Below are 16,902 nucleotides of genomic sequence, written 5' to 3'. Positions count from 1 at the left end.
AAAAAATAATATGCTTTTGAGTGATAGCAGAAGCATTTTTTCTGCCGTGGGGAGGAAGCAGAAAATTAAAGTTTCCCCTTAGAAGCATAAGCAGAAGAAGAAAATTAATTTTTTTAAGATAAAAATACTCTTACTCCAAATTATTATTTATCATAATTATTTCTATTTATTTTCACATAACCCTCCAATTATTCTATTCAATATGCATTATCTTTGATTCAATTGTATTTATATTGATTAAAATTTTTAATATATTTTTTATTATTTTATTATTTATATTTTAATTAAATAAAAATAAAAATTTAATAAAAATTAATCATAATAAATATTTAAAATTATTTATCTATTTAAATAATATCAATTTGTAAAATAAATCTGTACATGTCTTTTTTTTTTTTTTTTCATAATTTGGTAGTTAAAAATATTTTTTTTAAAAAATTATTAAATATAAATTATTTTTTAAATATTAATAAAAATATTTATCAAAATTTATTTCAAAATAAATTAGTTTTCACAGCTTTACCAAATAGGTCCTAAAGGCCACAATTAAAACTTAAAATTATTTTGTCCTCTTTCTGAAATACTTTTAACCATGGTTGGATTGGTAAAATGTCCTGACTAGTTAATCATAAATAACGCTGCTTTTTTTTTTTGTTTTCCGGTAACGAACCAGACGTTAATCAGGTACCGACAAGGGACCAAACGCAGCCTAAATCTCTCTCCGACTCTCTTTCCCTAAAGAAATCTCGCACCCTCACAGATCCCGCTCCAATCACTCTCCCTCGTCCAATCTCTCTCTCTCGCTCGCCCGCTCGCTCGCTCTCCTTCCGGTCTCTCCCCACCACCTCCCCTCTCTTGCCTCCGCCATTTGCCACATCCCCACCTTTCTCTCTCTTATTCCAGTTCTGATATAATTTGAGGGATGGAAAGAAGCCTACAAATTAGGGATCGATCTCAGGGAGAAGATGAGCGGAGACAAAGATGAAGAGGAGCTGCTGATTAGGAAACCAAGAGGAGGATCTGCGCATCCAAATAGGTAATTGTTTATACCTTTTTTAGATTTTTCTTTTTCTTCTTAAAGAAACTTGAAAACTTGCAGCAGTCCTAACCCCAATAAAATATAGTAACGTATATAAATTAGAATTTTAGGTGTTTTGGAGCTCTTTTATGTGTGTTTTTTCAGCGATGAGAAGCGTTTTTTCCGACACGCGATTCGGGATTCTCGGAATCGCGTTTCCTGGCCGAATCAGGTCGTGAGCCGGTAAAAATGCGGTTCCGGGCTGGTAGGTGCAGCAGGGGTTTGCTGCAACTAAAGGTCAATGACAGGAGGAGAAAGGCAAACTTTACACAATTTATTGATGACCAGTCTTGATTTTGTTGCACCTTATCTCATTTAATTTTATGTATGTTAGAATTCAAAATAGTGTAAACAGGGAAACGAAAAGCCAGTAGATAAGGTGAGTGGAGGATCCCCATTCTATCAACGTAGGGGCGTTTGATTCCTTACAGCTAAAGGTATGTGGCAAGAGGAGTTGCATACATGGGAAATCGCAGTAGTTGTAGTTGCATATGGCTGGATTTCTTTTGTTTGGATGCAGGTATTGTAGTTGCTGCAGCGTTTTTTTTTTTTTTTTCGGGTTTTTGGGTGGGGGCGTGGGGGGTGGGGGGGGGGCTGCAATTAGAATTTGCAAGAACAAAAAATCTACATATTTCAATTGACTGGAAGAGGTATTATCACCTTTAAATAGAGTTGTGATGTTATCCTTTACTCCTATGTTTTCCAAAGGGCCATACTCTAAACAGGCAAACCTGTTATGGTGAGACGTTCCAAGTTATGCATCTCTTGAGCATTTTATCAAATATTTTTTGTGCATGTATTCCAGAAGCCTTTTGAAGTAAGACCAAATTTGAGGGCATGGACATGGATTCGTTAAGCTTTTTAGAGTGCGAGGAGGCAAGAATGAACCTCAGAGCACATGTCAACTGAGGTATTTTTCATGTTGATCTGGCCACCTTATCATGCTTCTCCGTGGAAGCGGTGGCCTACTCCAATGTTGAGTATTCCCAAGGTTTTAAATCCCGGGCCATCCGAGTTTCCTGAGGAATGGGAGTTGTATCCTATTCTGACACATGGGATGGGGAATGTCCTAGGAGACGTTGATCGAGATGCTGGTGCAATAGTGGGATGTCTTGACTTGACACTTGAGATCGTACCTCATTCGTTGTTTCGTGAGATGCCCCACTAGGATTTGAAACTTAAGTATGCTTATTAATGCACATGGAGAGGATGCCTGCCACGGTGACATGTCAAGCCAGATGGAGGGATGCTAGGATATTCAGAAGAAGCCTAGCCCTTCACAGGCTAACCTGTTCTCAATATATCGTGGTGTTTGAATTTATTATTAATTTTCTTGGACATTTCACTGAATTCTCGTTGTGCGTGTTGTTGGACCCATAGGTAGCAAGAGTGGTTCTTGGATGGGGGATGGAAGCATTGTGAGAGCTAGGGTAGAAGGATGATAGCTCAGAAGGAGGGTGCTCGGATAGAGGGATAGGAGGACACATTGTCACTTCAGGGTTGGGGGACGGGGGTGAGAAAACTGGATGAGAGAAACTACCTGAGCATGCATGACTTAAGTTGCAGCATCTCGTCCTACAACCAATCGGATGTGGGACAAGTTGCTACATCCTGGTCTGATTTGGCTTCTGGAGTTGCAGCAACCCTCTGAGCTATAGCTATCCAAACAGCCCAATCACCATGAGCTGCACTTGGACCTGCAGATAGCCCAGTTGCAAGGAAACAAACTTGATTTTTGAACAATGACTATGAAGTCATTCATATTAGAGGAAGAAAAGGAAATTTTACTTAGACATGTGGTGTTACCATTAGACATTTTGGGTTTGCATTACATATTGTTTTCCACCATTTGTCCCAATTAAGGCTTTTTTTCTGATGCTAGCTTAAAGTGGACTCTTCCTCACCACTACTTTGGTTTGTGTTAATTTTGTCCTTCCCTCCTTTTTGTTGCCCTGGATGCAATCTGCTCTGCTTTGCTTACCCAGTCTTCTAATTTCACAACTATCATAAGGGACACCCAGCTTGATTAATTTGTTAGGACATGCCATTATCATTTTGATCAAAGGATGACTTTATGACTCTAGTTTGAGTGGTATAGGTTGTTTTGTTAAATTTGATCCTTGGAATAATTCCTGCTTCATATATTTAGGGCCTGTTTGGACATATTCCTGCAGGAATTGGGCCTGTTGGCCTGCCTAGCCTGCATCTTCTAAGAGCACGCTGAAGTCTAGCCAAACTCCCAGCCTATGGGTTTGTTAGTCTACAGGAAGGGAAAATGGACCTATGGAGTTTTTTTTTCTTTCCCATAGGATTCAGGCTGGGGGGTGTTGGGTTGACATGAGCCATGCTCAAATGGGCTTCCTAATCGACGAGTCCAATAGAAAATTCAGCCCAAATCCTATTTGATTACCCAAACAGACTCCTAATAGAAAATATGCTAGCATTTCCAAATCATACTATTATGCTAATAGGATGCTAGAGTAAACTTCTCAAGTAAATTGTTGCTTCTTTTTTTTTTTTTGGGTTCTCTAAGCTGCTTATGCCATATGCATTTTGTTCCTTTTTCTTTTTCTTCAAGTTGCAGGTATTTAGAAATTGTTCAACAGGATTGTCATCCATGACTGCCATTAACGAGGGGATCCAATTTTGTATTTTTGACTTAAGAAGGGGACAACATGAAGGGCAAGAAATTGACAAGATACTATTCTTTTCCCCTTCTGACTGTCCTTTTCCAACGCAGCTATCTGTAATAGGACTCTGTGAAGGAATCATTACTTTTACTAGGTCAGTATCAATCATGTAATGCTTGTAATGTTTTGTGCAGTTTTTTGTATTATCTGCATCCTTTTTTAGGTTCCCCCCTTTTTTTTTGCAACTAATACAGGAAAAGTACCTTGCTTTTTCTGTACTTTCGTTCTGTCCATAATCTATTAAGCTGAAGGCTTCAATACTTTGGGAAACTAATTCAAGATTATACTTGTGTAAAGCATTTCTGTCACCTACTCCTTGCATTTGTGTCAGATTTATTTCAGTATATGTTATCTGCATGTCTAAATTCACAAACATGCATGTGTGGATTTGTCTGCATTATTAAGCAATGGAAATATTTCGATTCTTGGTGATTTTTTTTTCAAAATTTTGCTCCTTATATTGGCTTTCAGATGTAGACAGGGGGCAACAAAAATGTGTTTATGTGAAAATATTGTTGTTAGAGGAAGTAACAAGAATATCATAGGAACAAATTACAAAGGAATATCATAGACATATGATGATGAATGATATTGAAAACACAAAAATTGGTAAAAAAATGAAGCAATTTTATTCCAAATTGGTACATAAACTCTAAAGAAGTAAATATACTTGATATATTTTTTGAATGGAAAGATATCAATCTAGGTGGCAAAGTAAAGATATGAAAATTTTATGCAAGCCAAAAGTGACAAAGCAATATCAGTTCCACCATAATATTGGTTTATGTCACATGTATTAGATGAACTTTTGTTGGCATTGTCATAGAAAAGACAGAATATTTTCAATATAATTATAAATAAAAATGATTAAAAAGATATCTTGCCAGTTATGTGAGTAAGAAGGCATTTTTGAGCATAAATTTGTGTCAGCTATTTAATTCAAGATTTCATGGACATGGTGTGAAAATCAGAGTTGGCTTACCAAGTGTTTTAATTTGGCAAGAAGATAAGCATAGTAGACACTAGACGGTAACATGTATGCAGATATCATTGATTTGTCTAATAACTTGTTATCAGTATGTATGAATAAAAAAAATCACTTGTGTTTGGCAGTTTCTTGGTCCAAGTAGTGATAATGTGCTGACTGCTGAACATCAAAGCCAAATAATTGTTCTTGCAAGATATATTACTCTCTGTTCCTTGCATGCAGTGAATTAGGTTGTATATCCAATGTAATTATGTCTGGAGGGTCTAGAAATTGATTCTTTGATCAGTTTAGTGGAGCTCAAATTTTTACCTGCTCTGTTTTTCTTGCTCATGCACCAGGAGTTCTTGCTGTTCTCGTGGAAACAAAAATTTTTGTGAAATTAGAGGCCTGCATCTATTTGGTGGTTTACTTAGAGGAGAAAAGTGCTTGCATTTGTAGAGTTGTATAATTTGGAAAGCCTGTGCTAATGATGATTCAGTACACGTATACAACTTTTATGGCCAAAATGGAGAGGGTGGCCGAAATGGCCTTCTTCTTTTGTGGCATTATGGGAAATGATTATGTTTGCTCTTTATTTCCCTTGTTGTAGTGGTGATTGCTTTTGCTTCGTTTCTTTCCTTTCTTGACATGTATGTCATCAGTTTGCTTTCTTCTTTCTTACTCTTTTTTCTTTTGCCTAAACATTATTGATGCATTTTAGTTGTTTTTTTATGTCTCCCTAAAATCATTTCTCTGCAGAATTTTTTCTCCTGGGGCTCCATGTGAGGTCATAGAAGCAGAGAGACATTCTCACGTGTTTTATGAGGCTGAGTCAGATATATGGATGGTTGTGGTATGGCTTGTTTCTTTTAGATGGTTGTCGGCTTATGATATTTTTGTTACTTGGCAACATTATCTCTATTTACAACAGAACCATAGATTCTAAAATATTTACCCTGCTGCAGTATCAACATTTGAAAATGATCACCATAGGATCTAAAGTTTGGTGTAGCTTATCATATGCCCAAGACAGGGTGCACACTGTTTTTTTTCCTGCTGCCTTACCATTATGCTGTGCTTTGTTGGTTGGATGATTACATGCATAGATAATGACACTTGTTTTTTCTTATTAGTCATCCTTATTGCTATGGAGAAAGTTGACCTATGTTTTCTCGATTAGGATTGTATTTAGCTTTCTTCTAAAATAGTTATGACTACCAAAACAAAGCCTAATCCTATGTATATTCTCTATCTTGCTTTTTGATTATATCAAGCAGAAAAAAAGCTCCTTCTATATCTAGATGCTTGATCTGAGTGATGAGGTATCAGCTTCTAATATACGCTCTATCTTGCTTTGTTATCCTAGCATAGAAAGCTCCTTCTTTCATGTGGATGCTACCGGCCAGTAAGCAATGAGTTCCGCTTCTAAATTTGGAATGTGGTCCTGCCTCCCCAACATAACCCCCCTCCCTCCCCCTCCTGCAAAAATACACTTTGCTATCATAGGGTTGGGCAGATCTTTAACTGTTCTGTAGATAAAAAGATAATCATTACAACCCAAAGGTGAAGTGGGGAAAGTTGAAAGAAAATCAGAATATTACCAAAAGAAAAAAGGATTCTTAACTTTCAATTTTTCAAATTGAGAAAAACCAATCTGTCCAGTTTCAAGATGCCAGTGACCAGTCAATGTATAGGAGAAGTCTCCTTAAAAATTCCAGCATCCATCATTTTGTTGGTTACATGCATGATGCCCTGTAGATTTGAAGTAGCTGGGTGTTTACGGATACTGTCAATTTCAAGAAATGTAGCAAGTCATGCTACAAATTCCATGATGGCTGGCTGACATTTTTTTAAGAATATTTTTCAGATCTTTCAGATGCAACTTTTTCATTGGTTGGAGGAAGCCATTACCAGTGATGAGTTTTGCACCATTCACAAGTACCTTTTTTCTGCTTGGATATTTGGAGACCAATCTTTATGGAATGCAAAACAGAGCTAAATTGACCTTGTAGTCCTCAATGCTGTTGGAATTTCATGTCGGGGCATGCATATATGTTTTAAATTTTTTTTTTCAAAATAATGCAGCGGAATAAAAGATTAAAATATCTTTTAATCTGAATCATGCATGCATAAAATATAAAACACAACGATCTACTTCATATGCTGAAATTGAACACATACTGAATTTTTGCTGAAATTCTATATGTGATCGAATTACATACCTGTTTCGCAATTTCTTTTTTCAAATCTGCATCTAGAAGAGAGTAGGTTCTCCCTTAGCTGCGTAAGTGTTCGGCTTCTACAGCTATCCACTCAAGATCAGTCTGGAATAGTTTTCTTTGATGTCGATCTTTCTTCTCTAAGAACAATCATCCTGCGAATCTGAACGAAATCTGGATCGCGATCAACTCTTTGATCCTTTTCTTGATCTTTTCTTCTCTTCTTTTCTTGCTCTTCTTCTTTTGATTATGAAGCAATCAAGGTCTGGAAACCGATAAGCAAAGGGAGCGCCCAAACTCCTTTTGGGCGTGGAAGATAGAAGACGCCCAAGCTCCTTGGGCGTTGGAGCTAGAAGAGAGAAGAGAGGGAGAAGAGAAAGGGGGCGTGGGGAGGACTTATGGGAGGCGTGGGCTGCTGGAAATTAGAAGTAAGGAGTCTTAGAGAAGGTCCCTTTAAATAGGCAAAAAGTTTGAATTCTATTCAAAACCAAATAGTCTCTTAATACAAGTCCTACTTGCATTAGGAATCTTTATTTTTTTATTTATTTGACCCCCTTTAGGAGATCTATTAGGTGCCAACTATTGGAGCTTTTGCACCCACTTTTTCAAATGCCACATAGGGTCGAGGAAATGCCCCATGCTGGTTCCACACGTCCTTTTATAGGTGGGCATGCTCAACTTGATCAAATCAAATGATGCCCAATCAAAAAAATTGATTAAGAGTTTGATCCCTTAATTCATATGATCCAAAATCTTAGGCACCCAATAATTGAAGCCCAATAAATCTAATTCATTTAGGTTATTAGCAGGTAATTAACTTGAATTAATCTTATCAAATAAGTAATTCAAGTGCAAAGAGAAAATTGGGTTCAACCTTATGCTAGCAAGGTTATCTTGAACTCAATAGGGTTTCTTTAAATCCAATTGAGACTTCATAAGCCCAATTGCTTATTCCAGGTCTAATCCCTTTGTTGTGTGATCCCATAGGTTCAATTCTATCTGATAATAAGATATACAATGATCTCTATCATAGTATCATTAAAACTCTTTTCAATAGATCAGAACAATTTCATTCTAACTCATCAAGGATTGTCGATCCTGAGCAACCCTAGTGAGCTCTCACAATTCACCAATGACACTTAGCAGTATGTAGTATCAACCGAGTAGAATCAAAAAAGAATCTCAAAGTGTAGTTAATATATAATTCAGTTTATTTATCGTGAGTTCCGACTAGATGGCAGGTCATGGATAAATTGTCAAACCTCATCATCAGTCATATGATAGATTCGATCAGCTCAAGTCTAATTATGATCCTCATAGAATTTTTTTTTCATCAATCATATTGTTGTAGTCACAGACTCTTGGACTTAACCTCTCAGATCCCATAGAACTACTCTCTATCAAGATCGATAGATTCCATTTATATGCGTACTCTATTCCTACAGTGGATCAACTATCACCAACATCCACTATAAGATCTCAATGAGGTCATGTTTATGTGTTAGTCAAACTCCAGCAGCCTCACTGCGAGCAGTCATACCATCACAGGTCAATAGACCACTCACACAACTACAGCATCGAGATAATCACTGATGATTGATTAGAAATTCAAGTGATCTCTCGTATGGTCACACTCGATACTAGTTGTTCTTTAACAACTATCCGTACTCATCGCTTAGTGTCTCTATATTGTAGATCAGAGACTCATCTATCCCGAATGAAGTGATCTGTGCGTCGGTCTATCCGGAGCGATCACCATCCTCATAACGATACTATGATCGAAAGTATTTAGAAATTAATTACACATGCCTCTAATTCTCAACATCTTTAAGAATATGTGTCGAAGTATTAATTTCATGGATGATTCAAGGACACATTACTCTTGAATGAAAATTAAACTTGCCCATTTATTGATCAAATCAATGTATCAAGTACAAAATTATGCCCTAGACTTATTACAATATGTCAGCCAGATTGGCTTTTAAGACATACATCTAACAATCTCTCACTTGGACTAAAATCAATTGGCCATTAATCTAAGTCCTATCTTATCAAGGCGGATTTTTATCTTTGGTTGGTTAATTGCTTTGTCAGCGGATCTACCACGTTATCCGCGGAGTCTATTCTTCGCACCTCGACATATTTTTTTCGAGATAATTGCTATAATATGGAACCGTCATTCGATATGTTTTGATTTTTGATAGACCTTGGCTCCTTAGCAAGTGCTATGGCTCCATTGTTATCGCAATAAAGTGGTATGGCATCCGATGTCATAATCCAAGCTCCGCGACGAATTTCTTAAACCAGAACTCTTCTTTTGTAGCATCCAAAACAGCAACATATTCAGCTTTTGTGGTCGAATCCGCTATGATGGGTTGCTTGGAACTCTTCTAGTTGACTGCGCCACCATTGCATGTGAACACATATCCTGACGTAGACTTTCTATCATTAGGATTAGACATGAAGTCTGAATCAGTATACCCCTCGACTCGTAATTCAGACCTCCTTCAAAGATCAAGAACAAATCTTTAGTTCTTCTCAAGTACTTAAGGATGTTTTTCACAGCTATCAGTGCTCCTTGTCTGCATTCGACTGATATATGCTTGTGACACAGTAAGATAATATCAGGTCGAGTACACAGCATGACATACATGAGGCTCCTATAGCTGAGGCATAAGGAATCCTACTTATACGCTGAACTTTCTCAGATATGATCGGATACATCGTCTTGGAAAGACTAATATCATGCCTAAGAGTTAGAGTCCTCTTTTAGAGTTTTTTATGTTGAACCTCTTCAGCATTTTCTGTATGTACAATTTTTGTGATAGGCTAGTATCCTTTTAGATCTATTTTATAGACCTTTATTTCAAGAATATAGGATGCTTTTCTCAGGTCTTTCATGAAGAATTTTTGGACAACCATCTTTTGATCGAAATCAGTATGGAAATATCATTCCAATGAGGAGAAGATCATCCACGTATGATACGAGAAATGTTATTGCGCTCCTACTGATCTTCTTGTATATACAAGGTTTCTCTTTATTCTTGACGAAATCAAACGATTTAATCGCATCATCGAAATGAAGATTCTAACTCCGAGAAGCTTGCTTTAATCCGTATATTGACCTTTGCAGCTTACAGACTCGGTGATCACCATCACTAGATGTGAAACCCAAAGGCTGCTCTATATAGATATCTTCCTCAAGATATCCATTCAGGAAAGCAGTTTTCACATCCATTTGTCAGATTTCATAATCATAACAAGCTGCAACAGCAAGCAGAGTGCGGATGGATTTCAGCATGGCTACGGACGAGAAGATTTTTTGATAGTCAATGCCTTCGCGCTGACTATAACTTTTTGCCACGAGTCTAGCTTTATAGGTCTCTATCTTACCATCGGCAGTTATTTTTTTTTGTAGATCCGTTTACACCCAATGGGTACTATACCTTCGGGTGGATCTACTAAGGTCCATACTTGATTCGAGTGCATTGAGTCAATTTCTGACTTTATTGCATCTAACTATTTCTCGAAATTGATGTCAGACATTGCCTCGTCAAAGGTATTAGGATCATCACCATGATCCTGATCTCCCATGAGGAACCTTTCCTTTACTTCCTCCGTAAGTATACCCATGTACCTTACAGGAGGTCGGGATATCCTGTTAGATCTACGAGGTGGTGGAGGAACATTAACTACGGGCTCATAAATAATGAGTTTCTGAGGATCTATAGCTTTTTGCTCTTCAAAAATTTTCTCTTCAAGGTCAACTAACCTCCCACTACCACATCCTGGATATATTTTTTTTTAAGAATATGGCGTTTTGACTCACAATCACATTGTGATCTTGTGGAAAGCAGAAGTAGTATCCCAATGATTCTTTTGGATACCGTATAAAATGAGCTATTACAGATCTATCTTCTAATTTATCAGCTATTTGTCTCTTGACATAGGTCGGACATCTCCAAGTCTTAAGATAACTTAGACTCGGCTTCTTATCGTACCATATCTCATATGATGTGGTAGGAACAGATTTTGATAGAACCTTATTCAATAAATGAATTGTAGTTAACAATGCATGTCCCCAAAGATGTAAAGGTAAATCAATAAAGCTCATCATGGATCTGACCATATCTAATAGGGTTCTATTCCTTCTTTCGGATATCCCATTGAGCTGAGATATTCCAGGAGCAGTCCACTGAGAGATTATGTCGTTATCCTTAAGATATCCTAAAATTTTTGACTAAAGTATTCACCTCTTCGATCAGATCGAAGAACTTTAATGGGTTTGCCTGTTTGTTTTTTTACTTCATTTCTAAATTTTTTGAACTTTTTGAAGACTTCAAACTTGTGTTTCATCAGATACACATCCGTACCGTGACAGATCATCGATAAAGGTGATGAAGTAGCTATAACTATTATTTGGTCTGTACATCAAATGGCCACACACGTCGGTGTGTATCAAGGCAAGTAACTCAGTGGTCTTTTCTCCATATCTTGCAAAGGATAATTTGGCCATTTTTCTTCGAAGGCAAGATTCACAAGCTAAATATGACTTTGATTCAAAAGAGCCAAGGATCCCATCCTTTTTCAATTTGTTTATCCTGTCCTCTTCAATATGGCCTAGTTTATGATGTCACAAGTACTTTTGGTTAATTTTATCTCTGGATCTCTTTTGACTTATGATACTCACTATTTGCTCGTTTAAATTCACATTCGCATCAACATGCAAGTGATAAATACTGTCAATTAAAAGATCACGTGCAATCAATTTATTTCGTAAATAAATGAAATAAAAATTTTTATTAAAATTAAAATCAAAATCATCCTGTGATAGCACAGAAACGAAAATCAAATTTCGACTAGCTACAGGAACAAAATAACAGTCTTTCAAATTAATATAAATCTTGACGGTAATCGAAGAGGATAAGTGCCAACGATTTCTGCAGCAATTTTTGCTCTATTGCCGATCTGAAAAATCATGTCATCTTCCCTCAACCTCCTACTTTCTATTAGATCTTGTATTGAAGTACATATATGAGCACTCGAATCAGAGTCCAATACCCAACTAGAAGTAGAAGAAACCATAAGGTTAGATTTAATTATGAGCATACTTTCTGAAGATTTATCATCCTTTTTTATTTTCAGGCTCTCCAGGTAGAGTGGACAGTTTTTTCTCCAATGGCTATCAGCATCACAGTGGAAACATTTTTCTTTTGCTTCAGCTTTCTTTGGAACGTTCTTCTTTGGCTTGTTCTCTTTCTTCTGCTTCTTTACGATTTACTCTTTTTCTTCCAACCAGACTCTCTTGGATGAAGAAGTCCGCTCTATAGCGATAACAGTGCCCCTTGAACTCTTCAAGATTCTCTCAGTAACCAACATATTGACTAGTTCAGGTATAGTGCAATCAAATTTGTTCATATAAAAATTTACAATAAATTGACTATATGAACTCGTAAGGGATTGAAGGATCAAATTCATCTGTAATTTCTTTTGCATATTAAGCTCGAGCTTCTCGAACTTCTCAATGTTCTTGATCACTATCATACAGTACTCATGGACAGACTGCCCTTCGTGCATCTTCAAATTGAAGAGTCTCTTGGACACTTCGAAGTATACTGTGCGGCTTTGCTCACCATATAACTCTTGTAGGTGAGTGATCATAGCCTTGGCAGTGGACATATGCTCATGCTGGCTCTGCAACTCATTTGACATGGAAGTCAGCACATAGCACTTAATCCGACTGTCTTCATCCGTCCACTTTTAATAAGCTGTTCTTTACTCAGCAGTAGGATGATTTTGTAACATTAGGGGTTCCTGGTCGAGTACATGGTTTAATTTTTCGGAAGTCAGGACAATCTTGAGATTTTTAAGTCAGTCTTTATAATTGATTTCGGTCAAATGATTGGATTCAAGAATGCGAGCTAGAGGGTTTGAAGCGGACATGGTTTAACTGTGAGAGTAGAGATTTAAGTTAGACTTTTGTACTTTAAATTTATATTTTCTTTAGCAATTTTAAGATACAAACAATTAGTCCCACTATTTTTCTGCATCTCTCCACTCCCCAAGTGGGAAACAAAAATCTTAACGCAATAATTGGATTTCTAGTGGGTGCTGCGGTCCCACCGATGTCATGTACCTCACTTAACAGTTATTGGTAACACGCACACTGATGCGTGGATAACTCTTTGTCCAGATGTTTTCTAAGTATATTGCAGCGACTTGATCTCTAAGTCATGTGGGCTCACCTAATAGTTATTGATCATATTTTTTTAGTTAAGTTTGATCCACCGTTCACAAGCAGGTGCAAAGCCGTCATTGGGACCCCCACCTAATAGTTATTAGACTCAATCCCATCCTTATCCTGGAGCAACTCGTTGCTAATAGAGTGGTTGCGTGTTTCCTGTGCAACTGAACCACTGTAACCAGTCGAGAACAATCAACACCAGTATCACGCCTGCACTTCTACAATGGTGGAAGACCTATGGACTTAATATTTATGGGAAGTTTGGGTTTAGATCTCATCTAATCAGTCATCATATGACCGATCTAATTGACATGGGCTAAACCAAACCGTCAAGCAATTTTATTCAAGACTCAATCTTTCAAATTGATCAGGTAAGTAGAGATCGGTGGGGGTCCCCCGTTGTTTTTTTAGACATCAATAAATTGATCAGGTCAGCGAATGGAATCAATTAAATAATCACTTCTCAATAATTATCTTAGACACCAATAGATCAATTGGTCCAAATAGATTAGCTTAAGCAAATCAGGTTCAAGCCATCGAGTCGAATTAGGTCTTTGGATTAATCGATTCTACATATGAATTTAATCGATTTGATCAACAATAATTGTATGATCTTATAACTTAATTTATCTAATCCTAATCAACACTTGACTCGGTTTGATCAATTATTTAATCGAATTAGACCCATTATGTTCAAATTCAAAACTCTAGATGCAATCTAATTACATGATCTAATTTTTGATTTTTTCATGACCAAAATCCTCATACACAAACACAAATTTCAGATTCTAAAATTAAATTTCAGATTTAAATTCTTTGCATAAAAGGTAAGTTTTAAATCATGAAATTAATTTTCAGATTTAATATATAAATATATATCTTATATATGTATGTAAAATTTAGATGTAAACAAAAATTTAGATCATAATATAATATCATATATCTCATATACAAATTATGAATCATATTAAAACTAATTTTCAGACCTAAATATGCAATCATACATCTGATATGTGAATCATAAATCAGGTCAAAATAATTTTCAGATTTATGCATGCATCTACATATACATGGATTAGAAATCGATCTAGAATAAATTTCAGATCTATGTATGCCTTCTCATATCAAGTATATGAACTGAAAATTAAATCTAAAATAAATTTCAGATTCAAAGCAATCATTTATACATCTCATGTATCAAGAAAAATCAGATTTTGAAATTCTTTTCAAAATATGTATGTCAATTTCATGTATATGAAATCCATGGCTCTGATACCACTGTTGGAATTTCACGTCGGGGCATGCATATATGTTTCAAAAATTTTCTTTTCTAAACAATGCAGCGGAATAGAAGATTAAAACATCTTTTAATCTGAATCATGCATACATAAAACGTAGAACACAAGGATCTACTTATGCTGAAATTGAATACATGCTGAATTTTTGCTGAAATTCAATATGTGATCGAATTACATATCTGTTTTACAATTTTTTTTTCAAATCTAGATCTGGAAGAGAGTAGGTTCTCCCTTAGCCGCGTAAGTGTCCGGCTTCTACGGGTATCCATTCAGAATCAGTCTGGAACAGTCCTCTTTGATGTTGATCTTTTTCTCTAAGAACAATCACCCTGCGAATCTGAACGAAGTCTGGATCGCGATCAACTCTTTGATCTTTTCCTTGATCTTTTTTTCTCTTCTTCTCTTGCTCTTCAAGGTCTAAAAACCAGCAAGCAAAAGGGGTGCCCAAACTCCTTTTGGGCGTGGAAGATAGAAGACGCCCATGCTCTTTGGTCGTTGGAGCTAGAAGAGAGAAGAGAAAGGGGGTATGGGGAGGACTTATGGGAGGCGTGGGCTGCTGGAAATCAGAAGGAGCCTTAGAGAAGGCTCCTTTAAATAGGCAAAAGGCTTGAATCCTATTCAAAACCAAATAGCCTCTTAATACAAGTCCTACTTGCATTAGAAATCCTTATTTTCTTAGTTATTTGACCTCCTTTAGGAGATCTATTAGGTGCCGACTATTGGAGCTTTTGCACCCACTTTTTCACACGCCACATGGGGCCTAGAGGACGCCCCATGCTGGTCCCACACATCCTCTTATAGGTGGGCATGTCCAACTTGATCAAATCAAGTGGCGCCCCATGCAAACAATCAAAAAAATTGATTAAGGGTTTGATCCCTTAATTTATTTGATCCAAAATCCTAGGCACCCAACAATTGGAGTCCAATGAATTTAATTCATTAAGGTTATTAGCAGGTAATTAACTTGAATTAATTTTATCAAATAACTAATTCAAGTGCAAACAGGAAATTGGGTTCAATCATGTGCTAGCAAGGTTATCCTGAACCCAATAGGGTTTCTCTAAACCTAATTGAGACTTCATAAGTTCAATTGTTTATTTCAGATCTAATTCCTTTATTGTGTGATCCCATAGATTTAATTCTATCTGATAGTGAGATATACAATGATCACTATCATAGTATCATTGAAATTTTTTTCAATGGATCAGAACAATTTCACTCTAATTCATCAAGGATTATCGATCCTGAGTAACCTTAGTAAGCTCTTACAATCCACCAGTGACACCTAGCAGTATATAGTGGCAATCCAGTAGAACCAAAAAAGAACCTCAAGGTGTAGTTAACATGTGATTTAATCTCTCTATTGTGAGTCCTGACTAGATGTCAGGTCATGAATAAATCATCAAACTTCATCATCAGTCATATGTAGATTCGATCAGCTCAAGTCTAATTGTGATCCTCATTAAAATTCTTTTCCATCAATCACACTGTTGTGACCACAGATTCTTGGACTTAGCATCTCAAATCTCATAGGATTATCTCTATCAAGGTCGATAGATTTCATCTAGATGCGCATCCTACTCCTACAGTTGATTAATTGTCGCCAACATCCACTACAAGATCTCAATGATGTCATATTTATGTGTCAGTTAAACTCCAGCAGCCTCACTGTGAGCAGTCGTGCCATCGCAGGTCAAAGGACCACTCACACAACTACAGCATCGAGACAATTACTGACGATTGATTAGAATCCAAGTGATCTCTCTTATGGTTGCGTTCAGTACTAGTTGTTCTCTAACAACTATCCGTACTCGTTACTTAGTGTCTCTACACTGTAAACCAGAAACTCATCTACTCCGAAGAAAGCGATCTGTGCGCTGGTCTATCCGGATTGATCATCGTTCTCATGACAATACTATGACCAGGAGCATTTATGAATTAATTATATATGTCTCTAATTCTCAATACTTTTGAGAATATATATCGAAGTAATAATTCCATGGACGATTCAAGGACACATTACTCTTGAATGAAAATTAAACTTGTCTATTTATTGATCAAATCAATATATTAAGTACAAAATTGTATCCTAGGCTTATTACAATGTGTCAGCCAGATTGGCTTCTAGGACATACATCTAATAAATGCCTCTGTCTTGTACCCAAGCCAGGATTTCCTCTACCAGCACCATCTATTTCTAAGTTTTGCAAATGAATCTCTGGTTTTCTGCAACAAAAGTGTTCATGTGGATGGATTTAGCACTAGGCATTTTAATTGACAAGAGTGAGGAAACTAGGAAATCAGATCTAGAACTTGAACTAGTTTAATTATTCTAAAACTGTTGATAACCAAGAGGAAACTGGTGGCTGGTCTGTTTCCTTGTAGGACGATAGCCTTAAAAGAAAC

At 36.6% G+C, this 16,902-nt stretch overlaps 1 protein-coding gene across 7 annotated transcripts in view; it reads left to right on the top strand.

Moving 5' to 3' along the window:
- Window positions 1-673: 673 nt before the first annotated feature.
- LOC105032654 (vacuolar fusion protein CCZ1 homolog) overlaps window positions 674-16,902 on the top strand; it is a 35,699-nt gene continuing 19,470 nt past the window's right edge. For 2 of the 7 annotated variants that reach the window (XM_073253838.1, XM_073253837.1), the window contains exons 1-3: window positions 1,962-1,988; window positions 3,657-3,862; window positions 5,495-5,588. In XM_073253838.1, the coding sequence (XP_073109939.1) occupies window positions 1,977-1,988; window positions 3,657-3,862; window positions 5,495-5,588 (312 nt within the window). In that variant the 5' untranslated portion in view covers window positions 1,962-1,976. Of the gene's footprint in view, window positions 1,037-1,306; window positions 1,516-1,961; window positions 1,989-3,656; window positions 3,863-5,494; window positions 5,589-16,902 lie in introns of those variants that run through there. The other 5 variants (XM_073253842.1, XM_073253839.1, XM_029261081.2 and 2 more) reach the window with 5 other exon arrangements.

The sequence above is a fragment of the Elaeis guineensis genome, chromosome 3 (assembly GCF_000442705.2).
Source record: "Elaeis guineensis isolate ETL-2024a chromosome 3, EG11, whole genome shotgun sequence".
In the NCBI taxonomy this organism is placed as follows: domain Eukaryota; kingdom Viridiplantae; phylum Streptophyta; class Magnoliopsida; order Arecales; family Arecaceae; genus Elaeis; species Elaeis guineensis.
The sequence above is the reverse complement of the archived record's forward strand: the minus strand, read 5'-3'. Positions and strand labels throughout refer to the sequence as shown.